General features: G+C 46.5%; 1 protein-coding gene across 1 annotated transcript in view; it reads left to right on the top strand.

Annotated features, from left to right (window-relative positions):
- The window catches only part of SERPING1 (serpin family G member 1), a 43,569-nt gene extending 26,634 nt beyond the window's left edge, over window positions 1-16,935 (top strand). The window contains exons 7-8 of the mRNA XM_063434821.1: window positions 800-1,016; window positions 16,381-16,935. Coding sequence (XP_063290891.1) covers window positions 800-1,016; window positions 16,381-16,634 — 471 coding nt within the window. The 3' untranslated portion in view covers window positions 16,635-16,935. The remainder of the gene's footprint in view (window positions 1-799; window positions 1,017-16,380) is intronic.
- Window positions 16,936-22,067: the final 5,132 nt, after the last annotated feature.

Genomic DNA, 22,067 nt, shown 5'->3' with positions numbered 1-22,067 from the left:
GCCTGTGATAAATTACATTAACCCATTGTGTTCAGTAATTATATCACAGGCAGAGGGGAGGATTTTATGTGTTTGTGCTGGGTGTGTTTTATGTTTTACTGTACGGGATTGGTTACATGTTGTCCCTCCCTGTGGGATGTCCCCTTGCATGGGGACTTGCATAAAAGTCTGTGAGTGTTAATTAAAACAGACCACTGCTTGACCCTCAACACAGAGCCTTGTCTCGTTCTTGGGGGGTTTTACTGTATGCTGTTAGAGACTGATTGCCAGGAGTGTAAGCTTGATTGTCTGCTTTTCCTGTTCGTCTGCTAGCAGCTATTAGTGAGGTTCCAGTTCGGGAGTTGGAGTGCTATTTTGTATCCAGTTCGGGAGTTTGGTGTTCTGCAGTAGCTGTGCCTGTATCTCTGGAAGGGAAAGATCTACTAAACGGCAGTTTAACCCTTTTATGCCTGGGGGTGCCGTTACAGTTCCACAAAGTAATAGCAATCCAATCGGGAACAATCCGCACGTTTTGGTATATTTCTGTCTATGTAGTGTAAAAACTGTGGGAGGAATTAGGGTGGTAAATTTGGCTATAATAAGAATAAGAATAATATATATGTGAGATAACATTAAGTGGTCTTGCTATGCAAGAACACTTAATAAGAACACTTTCAACTATCAGCGTTATGACAAGCGTACATATTTTTTTTTACTACCCATAATTTTGCATCAGACAGTCCATTCTATATCAAAATTCCAATTTTACTCATGAAGTTGCTAACTTTGTCATTAAGTCTGTGTTGCTCTGTGCATTTAGGTGGCCCGCTTCCCATTGTCAAATAACATCAGTCTCATCATCATCCTTCCATTTTCAAATGAAGACATAACTGTGGTTGGGAAGCGTCTCAATGAGGGAGTAGTGCATCTATTGATCAAAGAACTGCAAAGTATACCACCTCGAGCAACAAGTGTGACTTTACCCCGTCTGAAACTGGACTCAAACAATGAACTACAGGATATGCTAAAAAAACTTGGTAAGTTAAATTACCAGTGTGAAAACAAATGTTATAAGTATGCTACACTGATAGGAAAAAAAAAAACTGTATGACCCAGACATTCTATTAAATGCATAGTCATTCTACGTAATATCTTTAGTGATCAGTTACAGTATTATAGTAACCATCAATAGCTAAGTAGAGTAGATCAACCAATGAAAATGCCTGACCATTTCAAACAAATTAGAAACACTTTGCAAAACAACAAAATGTATGTCAAGTATAAATTCCTACTGTTCACAGGACTCCTTTACAACTCTAGTTAAAGCATGTAATAGCTTGGCCCAGAAAAATCAGTGCATCAATAACTTCACGGCTTGCAATACATTCCACTCCCAACGTAGTACCACAAGGCAGCTTTTTAATCTATAAAAATACATGGGAAAAAAAGGTTTCAAACAATAGAATTGTGTTGACCGACTGAAAACTTTTACTAAACCTGCACATATGAAGTTTAAACCCTCTGTTGCCCAAGGTGTAAGTCCACCTTTGGTAGCATCATTGTGGAGTGCACAGAATGTCACCGATTGGCTTAGAGCAGTCAGCTGATAATCATGGCCAGTGGGGGATTTATTTGTGACTCAGCGGAAGCCGGAAGTGCATCACCAGAACATCAGGGAGCCTCAGAGATTGGCAGGGATCATTAATTGTGATACAACCAATTAAGAAGCAATAACACACAGAATGGATTTCCTGTAGCAAGCAAAGAGGCAATAATACAGCCAAGCAATATAAATTAGTGTTGGGCCACTGTAAGTGTGAAAATGTATTTGTTTGTTAGGGTTAGCAGCAGTATGGGTCTACATGCACTCAGAGGAAATGGGATATTTAACTATGTTATGTGCTGTTTGCTGTACCACTCTTTCCAACAATTAGGATGATAAAAAATAAAAATAAAACTATCTCTGTGTGGTTTGCTAATCTGTGGGCAAGTCCGGTCTCATAAAAATGTACCAGGCTCATATGACATTTAACCACTCATTCAGCTTACAAATTCTTTTACTGCAAACATATATTCCTAGTCCCAATGTAAAAAGGAAAAATGTGGGCTCATTAAAACCATTAAAACCAGCACACAATTCATACATTGCTATAACATTTACATCAGACCCCATTTGGTAAAGTGTGCACTGCAAGTCATAAATCTTAGGCTTCTAAAAATAATAAGTGACAGTGGAAAGCAGAAATAAATACACATGACAGGTCTATAGTCGCCATTTGGGCAGTCGGAATCCAGGACAAACCACCCCCATAACCTAACCCAATAATACACAGACACTAAGTAGTATGGGGAAATTTGTCCACAGCTTTATTAACCAATAATTATAATAATAATAATAATGATGATAATAATAATAATAATAATATCGATAATAAATTAACAGGTAAACATGGGTCATTGCCCCCCATACTCCGCCCCCTCGCATCCTGTTCCTTCGGCTACCATACAAAAGGCAATGACCCCCATATAATAACACATATACATAATTATAACATACACCAACTTTATATCAAAGTGCCAACCACCATTAACCACGGCAGGGGTATACCCGGATACCCCTGCCCCACCAGGTTCTGAGCCACCTCCAGGACTCGAAACCTCTCAACCACCGATGACCACAATCTGTTTATTCCACCTCACGTTCATCCAGGGGAGCCTATTTCCTCTCCTTCAGCTCCCCGTCCCGCCGCTGTGAAAGAAACGGGTTAAATAAACACAAAACAAACAAAGGGAGGGTGGGTGGGACAAACTCGACCAGGTAGGAAGTTAGAATGACTCACCTAAAATGGCTGCTCATTTAAATAGCCAATCCCACTTACCCATAATTCCAACCCTCGCTTACTTCCTCCTAAGCCCGCCTCCTAACCCCTGTCAAGGCCTTTTTCCGCTTAGCTGCGCTCTAGCTACATGGGGCTACATGACAGGTCTATAGTCGCCATTTGGGCAGTCGGAATCCAGAACAAACCACCCCCATAACCTAACCCAATAATAGACAGACACTAAGTAGTATGGGGAAATTTGTCCACAGCTTTATTAACCAATAATTATAATAATAATAATAATAATAATGATAATAATAATAATAATAATATCGATAATAAATTAACAGGTAAACATGGGTCATTGCCCCCCATACTCCGCCCCCTCGCATCCTGTTCCTTCGGCTACCATACAAAAGGCAATGACCCCCATATAATAACACATATACATAATTATAACATACACCAACTTTATATCAAAGTGCCAACCACCATTAACCACGGCAGGGGTATACCCGGATACCCCTGCCCCACCAGGTTCTGAGCCACCTCCAGGACTCGAAACCTCTCAACCACCGATGACCACAATCTGTTTATTCCACCTCACGTTCATCCAGGGGAGCCTATTTCCTCTCCTTCAGCTCCCCGTCCTGCCACAAGCTCAGACCTTGACCCCTTAAGCTGTCTGAGCTCCGCCACCCCGAAGAAACAGAGCCATCCTTATACCATCCTGCCAACCCAAGTTGAGCAGGTCCAAACCCACATCCGAGAGGTGAACACCATCCGAGCGGTAGTATCCTGGCAACCCTTCCTCCAACTCCAGGTGCCGTACCACTACACCCCCTACTTTCCGCACAAAGCTTGCCATCAAGCTATTCACCTTCTTCCTGCACCTCTCCATAGCCCCCGTATCCCGAGCGTGCCGCCACCGGCGCCGCGGGACAATCTCAGACCAGACCAACATTACCCCCGGAAGCAGGCCCCTCAACTTATTAATGTCCTGCTTCATCCACTTCACCAGCCGGCGCTGCGGCGTAAGGCCCAGGTCATTACCCCCCACATGTAATACCAGCACGCCTGGCGTGTACCCTGCTGCCAGCATCCCAAACAGTTTCCCACAAACATCCCCCCAGCAAAAACCCCGATACCCAAACCAACGAACTGCCAACTGGCCTCTCGGAAAACCCAGCTGCTGGCCTTGCGCTCGAGCTGCGGCCCTCCTCTCGGCCCAGAAGACAAACGAATGGCCCACGATCCATGCCACACGCCCTGGGGGGAGAAAACAAATGATGAGGGAAGTCCAACAGAGACCCCTACCCCATCCCCAACCAACACAGCGAAACATCCCAACATAGCCATTAACCCCTCATATCATAACACAAAACCTTTTAAATTTGATGGTTATTTTTTTTTTTTTTTTTTTTTGAAATACAAAACAGTCCCATGCCATTAATCCAATAGACCCAACCGGACATAGGAACGGAATCTTACCGATTCCCACCTCCCGATCCTCTTCACCACCTCGTCCCCCAATCCCAACCGTGCAGCCTCCGTGGCCGCCCCAATACGGAACGAGTGCGTCCCAAATCGTGCAGCTTGAAGTCCCAACCTGCCCAAGCCCAACCGAAAAACTTTCGTGAACTGGAACCGAGAAAGGGACGATCCGTCAGCATGTACCAATAAGGAGCCCCCTACCGCTGGCCTCCGCGCCAGATACTCCACCGTAGCAGCCACCGGGCACAAAGCCGAGCCCGGCAAGGCCCCCAGTGTCACATCCCGGCCCACGCCGCGGACGTCCGTTTTGGACCTGCCAAGGTGCACCACTACCTTCCTATCCAAGATACGGACCCCCGAAAATTGCAGGCCCCCCTGCGCCAGTTTACTAGCACTCACCAATTCCCCTACTCGGAATGCCCCAAAAAACGCCAAAACAAACGCTACTTTGAACAGTAAAGCCTCAAACCCAGCAAAACAAACCTCAGGCAATATACCCACCAAATCCCCCAGCAGCCGCACCGACACCGGGCGCCTGGTATCCGGCGCCCTGCGCCCCTTGCGATAACGAAGGTCTTGGTAAAGTCCTCCTTCCCATGCCACCGAAACCAAAACGCCATCGCCGCCATGGATCTGTCCACCACGGCAGGGGACGGCCCTTTTGTCAGCAACTGACAGGTGTACCACAAGAAAGCGTCCCGCAGGGCCTCCCCGCTGTCCATGGCCAACCCATCCAGTGATCGTTCCCACAAGCCCCAAACCTTACTGTACGAGGCCCAAGTGGCCGGTGCCAGAGAAGCCTTCACGAGTCCTCCAAGCAGGACGCCCCCAGCTGCCAAATCTCGTCCGGGCAAGCCAGCCCTTCCTTCGATGCCCCCGGCGCCGCCAGCCAGAAACGGGACCACTGAAAACGAGATAGAGCATCAGCCACCTCATTCAAATAGCCGGGAACATGGCGCGCGCGAAAAACAACATTTCGGGACATACACAGCAATACCAGTCGCCTAAGCAGCTGAACCACCGGCCTTGAGGCCGCCGACTGGCGATTCACCGCGTGAACCACCGCCATGTTATCCGAGAAAAATACCACTTTCCGATCGCGCAGCCTATCACCCCATAACGCTACTGCAACGACCAACGGGAACAACTCCAAGAAAGCCAAGTTGCGCATAAGAGGGCTCGAACCCCAAGAGTCCGGCCACCGCTCCGCACACCAGGAGCCCCCGAAATATGCCCCAAAGCCTACACTGCCCGAAGCATCCGTAAAAAGCTCCAGCTCGGCCGATGACTGGCCCTCCTGCCGGAACAACACCGTCCCATTAAAATCACGCAAGAAGGCATCCCAGATGCCCAAGTCCGCTCGCATGGCCGCCGACACCCGTACGAAATGGTGCGGGGACCTAACCCCCGCGGTAGCGGCCGACAAGCAGCGACTAAACACCCTTCCCATCGGGATGACCCTACACGCAAAATTGAGCAACCCAATCAAAGATTGTAGCTGCACCAGAGTCACCTTGCGCGCCCCAGCAACAGCAGCCACCGCCCCTCGAAGCCTTGCCAGCTTATCCCGGGGCAGCCGGCATTCGCCCCTCCCAGAGTCAATCTCCAGACCTAGAAAACTCAGACACGTGGTCGGGCCCTCGGTCTTGTCCGCCGCCAGCGGAACCCCGAATTGGCCCGCCACCCACTCAACCGTCCGCAGCAGGCGCAGGCAATCCAGGGAACCAGCCGGTCCCACACACAGAAAATCATCTAGATAATGTACAATAAGACGACTCCCCGCTTCCACCCGTATCACCCATTCGAGAAAAGTGCTGAATTTCTCAAAATAGGAGCACGAAATGGAACAGCCCATGGGCAGGCACAAGTCCACAAAGTAGGCCCCTTCAAAGAAACACCCCAGTAGGTGATGACAGTCCCGGTGGACCGGCAGCAGCCGGAACGCGGCCTCGATGTCCACCTTAGCCATCAGGGCCCCATGCCCGGCCCGCCGGACCAAATCGACCGCCCGGTCGAAAGATGCATATGACACCGAGCACAATTCCTTATGAATACCGTCATTCACCGACTCCCCTTTTGGGTATGAGAGATGGTGAATGAGTCTAAATTTACCCGGCTCCTTCTTGGGGACCACCCCAAGTGGGGAAACCCGCAGGCCCTCCAGCGGAGGCACCACAAACGGGCCTGCCATGCGGCCCAGTCCGACTTCTTTGCCCAGCTTTTCCCTAACCACATCCGGGAAGTCAGCCACAGACTTCAGGTTGCGCAGCCTCCCTTGACCCCCTCGTCGCTCCTGAAACGGAATAAAGAACCCCGCCGCAAAACCCGCCAGGAGCACCGCAGCGTCCGCCCTGTTACCGTAGCGGCCTAGCCACGGCTCCATCGCGCTTAGCTTCACTGGGGTTAGGCCCAGGGGAAGCGGATGCACCCCCTCCCCCCGGCGCGACAGCCGCACCGGCGCCTCCGGACTTACCCTTCTTAAAGCAGCGGTTGAGCCCATGAGCTCCCCCGCAGCCGGAGCACTCATGCTTGAAACGACAGGAGGCTCCCCATTTGCATTGGCCCTCGTTATAGAGCCAGCATAAGCCCTTTTGTAAGGTGGCCGACGAGGCGGACTGCCCCCTGGCGCCGGCCGAGCTCTGAAAGGGCTGCGCCTTTTGCGCCATCATTAGCTTCATCCAGAGCGGCAGATCCATTTGGTCCCACCGCATACCCGGGTTAGCCGCCAGCCGCTGCCGAAACTGCTCGTCGTACCTCCACCAGGCCAACCCCCCGTAAGTCCGGTACGCCTCCCAAATGCCATCCAAATAGCAGAACAAAGACGAGCACAACCCCGGCGATTTTTCGCCGAGCACGCTAGCCAGCACACAAAAAGCCCGCAACCAATTACCAAAGGACTTCGGTATCTTGCGGTACCGCTTCCTCTTCTCCTCCTCCTCCTTTTTCTCATCCTTCTTATCCTCCTCCTTGAGGTCAATAAAGTCCTCTAACGGGAGGAGGGAGAAAATCTCACAGAACTCGCCCTTCCATATCTTATCCTTCACGTCCTGTTTCAAATGGACCCCCAGCGGGCCCGCAAAAGATACGTACGCGTGCTGCCTAGCCGCGTCGGGGATACCCCCGGACAACTCAGCCCTTTCACTCCCAACCTCCCCTACATCCTGCGGCACCACCAATTCCCCGCCCGTACTAGGCCCCGCGGAATCCCTGATCCGAGAACCTGAAGCCACTGCACCCGGAGCCCACACCGGACCAACGCCGCTAGTGTCACCCCCCGCCCCCAATGAGTGGAGTAGTGCCTGAAGTGTGGTAACTAGTGCGCTAGAGTGTAGTGACCCACTGGACTCACCGGCCAAGCCCCCCGACACCGGAGCGGTGGGGGCTGCAGTACAGATCGCCTGACGTCCGGGAAGAGGAACTTCCGCCGCCATCTCGCCGACCGGGGAGCCCACCCGGTGCCCAGCCTGTGAGGAAGCAGAACGGCTCCGAAATCTAGGACAAGGAGAAGAAGTCCTGGGTAGGGGGTAACGAACATCCACGCCCCTCCCGTCCCGACCCCGGGAGCGCCTGCTCTGCACCGAAGCCTCCCGCTGACCTCTACCACCACGTGGCACCCGGGAACCCCTGGGGCTACGACTCCTCCCGTCTCTACCAGCATGCCGCCCCTGCTGCCCATACCGAGGGGCTGCCGCACCGTCCCCTGCTGAGCTATCCGAGGGGGAGCAGTGCCGACCCGACCGCCCCCGAGCATCCCGGGACCCCAGAGATCTAACGGGCGAGGGACTGTCGCTACTACTCCTGGAACCCGGGCCCCCCCTGCGCCCCTCCACTACGGAAAGACCCGGCTCCCGGCCTACCCTACGCCCTTGCCTAGCTACCTCCGAAACCCCCTCCCCCACCCCCTTACCTCTGACCCCCTGCTTACCAGACCCCGATGGCCCCGAACTACCCACCACCCCTACGGGAGACCCTCTGTCCGACCTGGCCCCCTCCCGGGAACCCCTACCACCCTTAGAACTCACTCCTTTAGAGCCACATTTTCTCTTCGGGGCCCCAGGGCCCTCCCCCTTTCCCACTAAGGCCTGTGCACCCCCATCCGGCTTACTCCCGCCCCCCCCAGTGGCAGAGCTCCCCCGAACAACCTTCCCGCCAAGAGGGCCCCGACCTGAGCCCTCTGCACTTGCCTGATGCCTGCCAGGCCTGCCATGCGGTCTCCCGGATCCAGCCTCCTCATTGTCTCCGCTGTCCGATGGGGGGGAAGCCCTCCTGGGCCTCCCCTCCGTGGGTCCCGAAGCACCAGGGGGCCGCCCGGCCGCCTCCGACCTGCTAGCAGCCGCGCCCCCGTCCACGATATCCCTTTGCCGCCTAGTGCACATCCGAGGCTCCGTCCGCACGCGGGGAGGCAAGGCCTCGACCACGCGGCTCCCGGGCCTGCTGCCGGTCGCAACTGGAACTCCACTGCTACCGGGTACAACTTCACCGGGCCCCGCGCCCGGGCTTAGCCTCCTCGGGGGCCTCCGGGCCCGGACCGGTCTCCCGCCATCGCCGTCCCGATCTGCCGCCTCCGCCAGGGCAGGGCCAAGCTGTGCCCGTAGCCAGTCCACACCCTGATGCCGTGCTGCCGACCTGATCCCTTCCAGCAAACGCTCCACGTCGTCCATTGTTCCTGCAGAGGAGACAAAAGAAATCCGACCAAGCAAAGTCCGCGCACACCGAGGCGAACACAAACTCGACCAGGTAGGAAGTTAGAATGACTCACCTAAAATGGCTGCTCATTTAAATAGCCAATCCCACTTACCCATAATTCCAACCCTCGCTTACTTCCTCCTAAGCCCGCCTCCTAACCCCTGTCAAGGCCTTTTTCCTCTTAGCTGCGCTCTAGCTACATGGGGCTACATTAATGTAGGAGAACCCTCTCCACTGACAAAGTGTACCAAAAGTATAAATCGCCAGGGGACAAAGTGTACCAAACTTATAAATCCCCAGGGGACAAAGTGTACCAAATTTATAAATCCCCTGGGGACAACGTGTACCAAACTTATAAATCCCCTGGGGACAAAGTGTACCAAACTTATAAATCCCCTGGGGACAAAGTGTACCAAACTTATAAATCCCCAGGGGACAAAGTGTACCAAATTTATAAATCCCCAGGGGACAAAGTGTACCAAATTTTTAAATCCCCAGGGGACAAAGTGTAACAAACTTATAAATCCCCATGGGACAAAGTGTACCAAACTTATAAATCCCCTCTTTCTCAGAGCTAGCTCTCTCTCAGACTAGGACAGGTTCAAGACAGGAGACTGTGAAACCCATGTGAGCAAAGAAAGAAAGAAAGACAGAAAGAAGGCAATTTGTACTCACCGTTAGGTATCACAATCCTCCCCTGTGGACGGAGCCCCCACTTGTTAGGCTGCTGAAAAATCACCACTGGGTCTCATAAACCCTTACGCTGCCATGGACTTATGCACTAACACGTTTTTTGCTTTCCTTGTCTCTGTGTAAACTCAGTCGCTGGGAATACGTAAAGAAGTCACACCAGTCAGATGGATTATCATTAAGCATTCAAAGATTTTAATGCGTGCACATCGTATATATGAAACACAGTTTGTCTAGGGGTGTATACAGCAACGTCAAAATCAACCAATCATAGGAATCTCAGTGCAAAAGTATAATTTTTTTTTTAACATTACATATTGCTGTTAGTCTACTACGTAGGTGTACAAACAACAGGAAAAACGTATAACAATATAGTGGAGAAAAGAAAGCTCAACACTTAATGAGAGGGATCCCCTTGACCCTCACCGAGATACAAATACACCCAAACAAAAAAATGTAAGTGGAGCTAGGAATACCGTAGGATAAATGATGTGTAGATAATATTAATGGTAACAAGGAATATGAAAAAATCTGGAAAGGAATAAAAGCAAACAATTGTGCAGATAATTTTAAGACATAAAACCAGAGAACCAAAATCAAAATTTGCACCCACAAGAGGACAGCCTATGGTGGTCTACAGTTTATGCACAACCCAACACAGTCTGATAGTAAAAGTGGTGGTGTAGGGTTTCTGCTTTCACCCCACTGCTCCTTCAAACCCACCCCCTTCACTCTCTTTCTCCACCTTTGAAATTCACTCAGTTTGCTTATTCAAACCCATATCGGCAAACATTGCAGTTATTTATCGCCCCCTGGTTCTCCTCGTCGCTTCCTTACTTCCTTTCAAGCAATATCTCACCCCATCCCATCTAATTTTCCCACACATGTAGCTGACAATACCCTAGATCTTATTTTTTCAAATGCATTCTCAGTCTCCAATCTCTGTAATACTCTATTTCCTCATCAGACCACCACCTCCTATCATTTGTTCTTGAGTGCCCCCACACCCCTTATCCTCAACCTAACCCCCCTAAACTCAGGAGGAATTTGAATTCTCTTGACCTGCAGCAGCTCTCAACCGATATCCATTCTGAACTCTCATCCATCACTACCCTCTCCTGTCCCTCTTTGGCTATCTCCTCATATAATGCTACCCTCACCTCTGTCCAAGACACTAGAGCCCTGCTCCAAGCACGCAGCTCAAAGAGGACGAACCTCTAACCGTGGCACACTAAGTCAACCCACTACTTGCAGAGATGCTCCCGTTCAGCTGAACGCTCCTGGAGGAAGTTTCACACCTTGTCAGACTTTCTACACTCCAAATTTGTCTTGCGTTCATACAGCGCAGCTCTCACTCTTGCTAAACAGTCCTACTTTTCTTCTCTAATTAGTTCATGCTCCCGCAAACCTAGGCATCTCTGTAATACTTTTAACTCTCTTCCTCGCCCTGCTGTGGCTACTGAACAGGAGGTGGCTGCACTTGTCCTTTCCTCTCGTCCCACTATGTAACTGCTTGATCCCATCCCGTACCACCTCATGAGATCTCTCGCCCCATGTCATGTCATTAACGCACATCTTCAACTGCTCTCTTTCATCTGATGTTGTCCCAGCTCCCCTTAAACATGCTACTGTTGTACCTGTCCTCAAAAAGGCATCTCTTAACACTACTTCCCTTTCAACGTCCCATTTCCCCACTCCCTTTCTCTTCAAAGATTTTGGAAAGACTTGTCTTTACCCATCTGACTTGCTTCCTCAATTCCAACGCTCTCCTTGACCCTCTTCAGTCTGGATTCCATCCCCTCCACTCCACAGAGACTTCTCTGAGTAGAGTTACAAATGATCTAATTGCAGCTAAATCCAAAGGCCGCTACTCCATACTAAATCTTCTTGACCTCTCTGCTGCCTTTGACACTGTTGATCATGGCCTCCTTCTCCTAACTCTTCAATCTCTGTGTGTCTCTGTGACACAGCCCTCTCATAGTTCTCCTCCTATCTCTCTCAACGCTCCTTTAGTGTCTCTTTTTCCAACAACGCTTCCTCTACTCATCCTGTCTCAATCGGAGTTCCTCAAGGTTCAGTTCTTGGTCCCCTATTGTTCTCTTTCTATACTGCCTCTCTTGGCAAACTGATTAATTAATTTGGATTCCACTACCACCTGTAAGCTGACGACACCAAGATATATCTCTCCTCCCCTGACCTCTCCCCTGCTGTCCTACGTGTCACCAATTGCCTTTCTTTTTTTTTATAATTCTTTATTTTTCATGTGCAAAAATTTTACATCAAGCATGCATAGCCACGACAGCATCTGCAGGCAATTTGCATAATATTTCAAGTCGTAGTTGTTGTCAAGACAGCACATATTTTTTTTTAAAATTAACATGAGGTTAACAGGTCAGTAAACATTGGTGATTAATAGTTTAGACATGTATTGCGTTACATTAATTGGTAAGACAGCTTTTACGTTTAAGTGTTGGTTACACGTTAACTGCAGGAATAGGTTAGCAGGCCCACCGCTGATTTTTACAGGTTTAAGTTTAAATTCGAGGTGTCCCTCTGTCTATGACTTACTAATTAGAAAATGCATGGGTGGTTACAGAGATTAGCAGTGAAGCTCTATGACAGAAAACTCCTCGAGAGGAGATGTACCAACATATTAACAGCGACTATTGCCGATTAAATAATAAACATTCAGTAAGCAGTACTTATGGTACAAGGCATGATGTGAGGTGAAAGTCCGGCAGGAATGAGACATGCCTGCTAGTCCTCAATCTCCAGCCTATTCATCCGATCCCTTTTGGTTGCAAGAAGCAGTCCCCGAGAGCCACTGTCTCCTGAGACATCAGAGGCATAGCCGTGGTGAGGTACTCGGTGTCCGAGTTGTGATGGTGCATCTGTAGTTTGTCAGGCAATCGGCGCTGACCTGCTAGGTAGGGTGCCTCTGGTCTGCTACGGGGTTGTTTCGGCTTAACTTTGTTACGGGTGTTTGTCGTGCGGCAGGCACTGCATCGGTGCTTGCGCCGCCGGTTCCTTTGTTGGTTCCGCTTTGGGGAGCCTCTGGCGGCGTTCATTCCGTGTCCGCACCTGGGGACCGAGGGTGCCAAGTGTGTGAATGCTGGGATAGTCCGTTTGGCTGTAGCTTTGGTCAGCGCTCTTTCTGATATCCAGGCAATTGCCTTTCTTATATCTCTGATTGGATGTCCTCCTGCTTTCTGAAACTCAATCTCTCTAAAAATGTTTCTTATTTTTCCTCCTCATAACACTGGTCCTTCTCCTTCACTCTCCATGCATATTGACGGTACCTGCCTCACCCCATCCTTTCAAGCTCGCTGTCTTGGTGTTACTTTTGATCCTGTCCTCACCTTTGCGCCTCATGTCCAGTCTGTTGCTAAAACTTGTCGATTCCGGGGGGGCGGAGCCAGCTACTGAACCGACAGGTCGCATCCTCAGAGAGCTCCCGGCGAAATCGAATTTAAAACCCCAAATTTTGAAAATTCACCCCCCAAACAAAGTCACCCTACCTATCCACGTAGGAAGCAAACATGGGTAGGAAAAGTAAGAAGCCTAAGCCTGACCTACCTCGGCCAGGCGCCAGCATAGGAGACTTGTGGAGGCGAGCACATGGCGCACACGAACCAGAAATGGCCGCCTACATGGAGGGCATCGAGGACTCCGACGACTTACTCTCTGAGCCAGAGGAGCTATACCAGCCCCTGACAAGGGCACCGGGGAAACCCGATCCGAAACCTGCCACGCCACTTGACTCGGCCCCAGTCACCAAAGCTGAAATGAGGGAGCTGCTGGCGGAGCTCCGCCAGAATATCCAGGAGGACGTGGCAGGCATGAGGAGGGACATAAAGGGCCTTACTGACCGCATGGAAACAGCGGAGCAGACCACCAACACGCACACTGGGCAAATGGCCGTACTCCGACAGGAGATTAATATTTTACATCAGAAACAAGTGAAAATGGAGCAGGCCATGGCTGCTATGGAGGACTCCCGACGCACCCAGAATCTTAAGGTTAGGGGCATCGCCGACTCCGTCCCGGACTCTGAGCTCCCTCACCTTGTGCGGCGCCTACTAACAACGATGCTGCCGCCAAAACAGGCCAAAGGGATAGGCCTTGACGGCGTGTTTAGGCTCCCTAAGCCACCAACGGCCCCACTATCAGCAACCAGGGACCTGATAATAAGATTCCAGAAGCGACAGGACAAAGAAACAGTAATGGCCGCAAGCAGGGGCACCACACCGTATAGCTTTGAGGACATGTCGTTATCATTCTTCTCAGACTTTTCCAAAGGGACTATGGCCTGGCGCTCCACTTTGAGGCCCTTTACCGCTTTGCTCCGCGAACGGGATGTTAAATATCGGTGGCGCTCACCGCACAAATTGCAGATATACCACGGAGACGCCACTTATCTCATAGCGGACCTACAGGAAGCGGAGACTCACCTCCCTGCCTTGGGATTACCGACGGATGCCATACAACGACGCCTCACAACCTACAAGCCACACAGATGGAACCCGGCTACCTCCAAGCCCTTCGCTCCGGGGGGACCCGCCAGCGCTGCACGGACTGTGGCCACCACTTGAGAGCTCCCAGAGGACTGCTAGGCCGCACTGGCCACTGACTCAATTTCATTACTTTTCCTTCACACAGGTCTATGGCAATCGTTCAGCTTTTGTTTTGTTTTTTTTTTTTTTTCTCTTTTTTTGTATATAGTTCTACATGATATATTTTTACTTTCATTCTTGCCTATAAATGCCTAAGTATGTGCAGATTGCTTTAACAGAGCAGGCTTTTATAAATCGGGCACGCCAAACAATATCATAACATGCCTGAGCACTAACAGCCAGACCCTATCTGCCTTAGTGACCCCTGCTCACGGGCCCACTATCTAGGCCTGAACTCTCCTCACTATAAACAAACCCATACTGTATTTCTGGGTAGGGATAATGTCCAGTAGAGGTAACGAGATCACACACACGACGCTTAGCTTCTTTAAACAAATATTTAACTAGCATATGTTTACTCAGAATAACGTTACCGAATTATCTTATCGCTATGATAAACGACAGGGGGTACCCGGACATTAGCATGCACGCGCCCACTAAGTATATGCTTAATTGTCTCAATTTATTTTTTATTGTTAACTCTTTGCACGACTACGCCCGCAAACCGTACTACTGGATCTTACCATAACGAAGCTTAATGTGTATAGCCTCACTAGCATGTGCCAACTCACCTTAACCTAGCAACAGTCAACTTTTATTGTATTACCTTATTAAAGAAAGAGTGCACACCTGACAGGAAAGCCCTTAAAGTGTTAGGCCAATATGTTATCTATGTTTTATCTCAACAAAAACTAAAACTTGTGCCATGTTTTTCTATGCCATGTTTGCATCATTGTATGTTAACGCTTACGACTGCTGTTGTGGCTAAGTAAGCCTGAAGTATTACCTTGCACAACAAAAATAAAGAATTTAAAAAAAAAAAAAAAAAAAAAAAAAAAAAACTTGTCGATTCCAGCTTAAAAACATTGTCCGCATACATCCCTTTCTTACGCAAGATGCTGCCAAGGAGCTTTTTCATGCTCTAGTAATCTCTTGCATCAATTACTGTAATTCTCTCCTAATTGGTCTCCCCAGAAGTCGTACTGCCCCCTACAGTCTGTGTTGAATGCTGCTGCCAGGCTGATCTTTCTCTCCTGTCGCTCATCTCACACCTCACCCCTATGTCAATCCTTACACTGGCTTCCTGTACCCTACAGCTGTCAATTTAAAATACTAACCCTTAACTATAAAGCTCTAACCAACTCTAGCCCCTCTTACATTTCTTCACTGATTCATACGTATGCCCCCTCTCGGTCTCTTTGCCCTACTGGTGACCTTCTCCTGTCTGCTGCTCACACCCTTACTGCAAATTCACGCCTGCAAGACTTTTCACGGGCGGCTCCTTTCCTTTTAACCCCTTAAGGACCAAACTTCTTGAATAAAAGGGAATTATGACATGTCACACGTCGTGTGTCCTTAAGGGGTTAAACAGCCTTTTTACCCCTGTCAGACTCTCCCCTAGTCTTCAATCCTTTAATTGGTCCCTCAAAACCCATCTTTTTAGGAAAGCTTATGGCCTCCAAGAGTAACTCCTATCTCTCAAACCTTCCTCTCGCTCTCTCCTATAGGGTCACATTCCACTCTCACCTCCAGTTCTGCCACTTTCCCACCATGTCTATTTGCTGTCGCTCTCAATACCCTTCCTATTGTGTTTTTATATCCAACCTCCTCTACACTGTAAGCTTGTTTAAGCAGGGTCCTCAACTACCTATTGTTCCTGTTACATTTTGTTATTGTCTCATTTGGTAAATTACCCTTTTATTGTAAAGCGCTACGGAATAAGCTGGCGCTATATAAATACCAATAATAATAATCATTTTCACTTAAGTAAATAAACAGAGTAACCTTGTTCAGCTTGTAGTAAACCTTACTTTTCGGTCTTCTCCAAACTAATAAACATAAAAGAAAAGTGTCATCAGGAAAAAATCCTGAACTATTGTGTGTATCCTTTTTCATCTGTGCCATCATATGCATATACCTACATGAGAGAGTAATGTACCTGATATTAAAGGCAGATATTTCTTTCTTGACATATGTTTGTTCTTTTGACAATTCCTCCTGCTGTGCAGCATGACTTTTTTTTCTTCTTCTCCTAACAGGTCTTTATAGTCTGTTTCATTACCCAGACTTTTGTGGTCTCTCAACACAATCTGAGCTTGCAGTTGATGAGGTCTACCACCGTGCTGTCCTTGAGGTTGCAGAACATGGTGTTGCTGCTGTAGCTGCTTCCACAGTTTCTGTTGCCCGCACACTTAATACTTTTGAAGTTCGCAAACCATTTCTCTTTATGCTGGCCAGTGATATAACTGGAATACCCCTCTTCATAGGACATGTGAATGACCCAAGCAAGTGATCAGTACACAGAACATTTTCACTCACTAAACTCAAAAATTGAATGGCAAAATATAGGAAAAAAATATCTGATGTGTTAACATTCTCCAATTCAACTATAGTCATAATAGATAATAGATAATTCAGCCTAAATTCTGGCATTCAAATTTCAATTTGCTAGAGCTCAGAGAATAAATGTCAGAGTTGTATTAAGTTACTGCTAAGCGCATTAAATGTCAGAACATAAACAATGCTATTAGTATCTAAATCAATAGTTTAAGTGATCTATAGCAATAAAATACAATAGGCATGTGACGAATAAAGGGACTAGGGCATGATGCTAATTTAATGTCTATTAGTTAACAGGTGTTGTAGATGCAAGAAAAATGTATATACAAGTTTGTTTGTTTAATGGAATGTCAGTCTGACAGTATAACCAAAATTAAACCAGCACCACCCTTTTAGCGTTATGGGAATGCATGAAATACTTTTCTGAATGCTTAAACTGACTAATTTACATTGTTGCACATATTTGATTATTATAATTGTTGCAGACACAGGGCTTTTCATGTTGGTGTTTGTGTTTTCCTGATTTACCTACTCTTTTACTGAGGGATAAGGATAGTGTGACAGAGTTTACATTCTCTGCCAACAGGTAAGCAATCACTTGGGCCTGTGAGCCAGTAGCATCATTGTAAAGATTATGACAGGAGATGTCATGGCAGTGGAAGAGATAACTGGGAGAAAGAAGGAATAGGCAAAGGGATTGATTCCTGCCTGTAAGTATAAGTAATCAAAAGGGGCAATATCTGCCTATCCAGTGAGTAAAAACAAGAGTTTAATATAATGAATATTTGTGGTGGTTGTCCCTGGTGCCAAAGAAAGGAAGACGGATAGGACACCCCTGTGCACATTACAAATTGTGTTCATCAGTGGAATTTCCCCTTGACAGGTCCAAAACATTAGTGGGATCGGACCTCCATCACAAGGTCCCACCCTGAGCTGTACCACGGTTTATGGAACTAAAGTATCACTGGCTTAAGAAAAACACACTAAAACAAATTCTCAAGTCCAGAGGAAGAGTGACCAGCAATAAAGTAAAGACTGTCATTGCAGACCTTATGAAGAGAGATCATGAGAGCAATAGTTCCATTACTTCTGCAGAGAGTGAGTTTACTAGGGGTTGGAGAATTAATTTGGCAGTTTTTGGTCCTTCATCCAGACTACTAGATATTTGAGCAGTTAGTGGATAAATTGAACAAAATACTATAGGCAGAAAAAGGAACTAGAGAAGAGAGGCTTGCAGATAATAAATGGGTCTATCGACTATAATTGATACAAAAAGATAAGTTACCATACAATGCCTCTAAAGTATTTTCATAGACTGATACCTTTAAAAACAAAAAAACACTGTGCCACAGAGCACTGAAAAAACAAACAAACTTGGTTACCATTTTAGCCCAGCAAATACTCTGGACTGGCAGCAAAAGCATACCAGGCCGTACAAGATGACCATAAAAAAAATAATATTTTAAGGTGGAGTTGTGTTACTTCAGAAGTGCTTTTTAGTGTAATTTAAATAGCAGCTCAACACACTTGTTGGGATACCCTCTTCCACACACACCACAATAAGCATAAACCTACTAGTGATACATAATACATTTATACCTATGGTGGAGCGCTAAAGTGGAATATGAAAGGGGTAACTTACCCCACATATGTTGATATGTACAGAAGAATATATCCAAACTATACTGCAGATAGTAATTATATATAAGCAATATATCTTTTAGAGGTCAGGTCACTTACATGTGTGGAGCCTATGTATACTAGCTCCATATACAGGGCTGTTATGCTTTTATTTGTGTATCCAGCGACACTTCTGTTTTGTTCCAGACTGACAAAAAAAAAAAAAAAACCACTACCGTTTACAGAGTCCTTTGGATGAGAAAAAAACCAAAAGGTGCTGTCAGAATGGAGAACAGCTGAAGAAAGATACAGGATATCACAAATGTTAGGGCAGAACACCTAAAGGGACACTAAGCACCAAAACAACTATAGCTTAATGAAGAAGTGTTGGTGTACAGTGCATGCCCCTGCTGTCTCACAGCTCAATTCTTTGCCATGAACAAGTTAAAGAGACATGCATGACTTGACAATTATTTTTTAACCCCTTAAGGACTGAGCCAAACGTACACGTTGTGAACAAAACAAAACCTGGCATTCGCGCTACGTCTGTCCAACCGTAATTCATCTTTCATATTAAATGCACCCACCCTTATTAAATATCATTTTATTCAGGGGAAACAGGGCTTTCATTTAATATCAAATAATTAGCTATGAAGCAATTTAATATGAAAAAAAATGGGAGAAAATAAATGTTTTTTAGTTCATGACATTTTAAAGGACCACTCTAGTGCCAGGAAAACACTCGTTTTCCTGGCACTAGAGTGCCCTGAGGGTGCCCCCACCCTCAGGGACCCACTCCCGCCTGGCTCTGGAAAGGGGTAAAAACTTACCTTTTTCCAGCGGTGGGCGGAGAGATCTCCTCCTGCTCTCCTCCTCCGATCCGCCTCTTCTCCTCCCCGTCGGCTGAATGCGCATGCGCGGCAAGAGCTGCGCGCGCATTCAGCCGGTCACATAGGAAAGCATTCTCAATGCTTTCCTATGGACGCTGGTGTGCTCTCACTGTGAAAATCACAGTGAGAAGCACGCAAGCGCCTCTAGCGGCTGTCAATGAGACAGCCACTAGAGGACATAGGGGGAAGGCTTAACCCATTCACAAACATAGCAGTTTCTCTGAAACTGCTATGTTTATGAAAAAATGGGTTAACCCTAGAAGGACCTGGCACCCAGACCACCTCATTAAGCTGAAGTGGTCTGGGTGCCTAGAGTGGTCCTTTAACTGTCAGTCATAATACTGTTTGCTTTTACTGCAATAAAATACACATCTGTATTCAGCAAAGTCGCCGAAAGAAAAATATATAGTGCAGACGGTTCCAAAAAATAGACAAGTGATGGGAATAAATGGCTGAAACCACTCACATGGACGGGAGCCTATGTAATATTGGCTCCGTAAACAGATCCTTTTTGCTCTTTGGGCAGCAAACACACCCCTTTGTCCCAAGTGGTACTCTTCCAGGGATATATAATGAAAAAAGAAAACAGAGCTGGCTGTGTAGAATGGCACAAACTGTAATAGTGGTATAAAATGGAAATGGTTATGCTCATCTTTGCCAGAGCCCTGGAATCCCGGCTCTGAGGTTAATGGACAGTGTGCTTTTTTGGGATAGCACTCTCCCAAATGAAGTTCCTGATGGCTAGGAAGGACTATGGACTTAAGTGTAAAGTAATAACGTTACATTTATAATCAGTACAATAAAACAGTATAAATACACTCTAGAAAATAAAAAAAAGTCCAATTTAAAGTCCAAAAATAATCAGCTAAAACGCGTTTCACTGAGCTTCCTCAGTAGCTGCAGCTACTGAGGAAGCTCAGAGTGAAACGCATTTAGCTGACTTTTTGGACTTTTATATTTACTAGAGTATATTTATACCGTTTTATTGTACTGCTAATAAATTTAACGTTATTACTTTACACTTTAGTCCATCCTAGCCATCAGGAACTTAAAAAAAAAAAGCACACTGTCCATTAACCTCAGAGTTGTCTTAAAAAAATATATACATGTGAAAGGTTATTCAGGGATTCCTGACAGATAGTGTTACAATGTAACTTTGAAAAAAAATAGTTTGGAAATAGCAAAGTGCTACTTTTACTTATTGCCCTATAACTTGGCAAAAAACGAACACGTTATCATTGGTATTTCTAAACTCAGGACAAAATTTAGAAACTATTTAGCACGGGTGTTTTGGCGGTTGTAGATGCATAAGATTTTGGTGTCAAAGTTAGAAAAAGTATTTCAAGTTTTTTCATTTTATAAAATAATTTTATAGTAAGTTATAAGATATGATGAAAATAATGGTATCTTCAGAAAGACCATTTAATGGCGAGAAAAACTGTATAGAATACGTGTGGGTATAGTAAATGAGTAAGAGGGAAATGACAGTTAAACACATATGTAAAAACAGTCCTGGTCCCAAACGGCAAGATAATTGAAAAGCAATCTAGTCACTAAGGGGTTAAACAGTGTCAGGAATACAAATGCATTAAGAGATGAATGGAATCAATGCATCTCTGGTGAGCATTTAGTGTCTCCCTGCTGAACGTGGAGCCACTGAATGCCAGTGCTGCATACTGTGCAGCTTCTCCAGTGGCCATCTGAGTGACTACCACTAGAGGCATTACTAGGCACCTATATAAACACTGCCTTTTCTCTGAAAAAGCATGGTTTACATTGAAAAGCAATAGTTGGGGTGCACCTTTAAAATCACATTTTAAAAATTTGTTCTGCTTTTCCTCTGGAAAATCAGACTCCGTAATCAGAGTTTTGTGACTGGGATTAGTTGAGATTTATCCCAATTGCTAATCCAGTCATGGATTTGTAAACATTGTAAGGGGAAAGGTATGAAAAAATAAAAAGGCACAGTATTGATATCCTTCGCCAGTTGGTTCTTTGAAGATGCTTTCATCATCCAGTGGTCCATATATGGGACTAGCGATAAAGCTCTTATCAGGAGGGCCATCTGAACAACCAGGACCTTTGTGACTAAAGGTTGAGAGAAGGGGGCCCTCAGCTACTTTAGTCAATTTTGGCATATTACTTGTTCCAGTTATATCCAGAATTGTAAAAGTGATGAACATGAACCCCCAGTGAAAGATTATACTGGATCATGGTAATTTCCCTTGCTGCATTATCAGCAATGTTTTCATCCAAACCCATTGAGGAAACTTCAGTGTTATTGCCATTATTTTTGATTGAAATAATTCCAGCCAACAGGATGTCAAAACATTGTCTTGGAGAAAGCAATTCTGAATCATGTCCACAAACTACTACTAAAAAGTGCTTCCTAATATCAACAGAAAGAAAAATACCTTAAAAAAAAATTGTTTTTTCATACTTTTTCAGCAGTACACAAGCAGGGGCTTGGATACATTAAATAAACACTATAGTGCCTCTCTGTTACCCCCCTCCTTACTCCCTGGGCAATTAAAGGGTTAAATAACGCTTTAAGACACTCACCTTTCTTACCACGTTATTCACAATGTGAGGATGTCCAGCATTATGTCAGAGAAACCATGAAACAGCAGGAAACTATTGGCTTTCTAGTAAACAACCAATAGAGGCAGTCTTAACCCTTCAATATAAACCTTGTAGTTTCTCTAAAACGTAATTATATAAATTACAAGATAAAGACTACTTCAATGGTCTGGAGTGGTCTAAGTGCCTATAGTGTCCCTTTAAAGTGAGTAAGTCAAGGTTTGGTCTAAAAATAAGCAATCTGCATATACATAAAATGGCAGATGAGGCCAGGAAGCAATATAAAGAACATAGAC

This window comes from Pelobates fuscus, chromosome 10, assembly GCF_036172605.1.
Source record: "Pelobates fuscus isolate aPelFus1 chromosome 10, aPelFus1.pri, whole genome shotgun sequence".
NCBI classification, from domain to species: domain Eukaryota; kingdom Metazoa; phylum Chordata; class Amphibia; order Anura; family Pelobatidae; genus Pelobates; species Pelobates fuscus.
The sequence above is the reverse complement of the archived record's forward strand: the minus strand, read 5'-3'. Positions and strand labels throughout refer to the sequence as shown.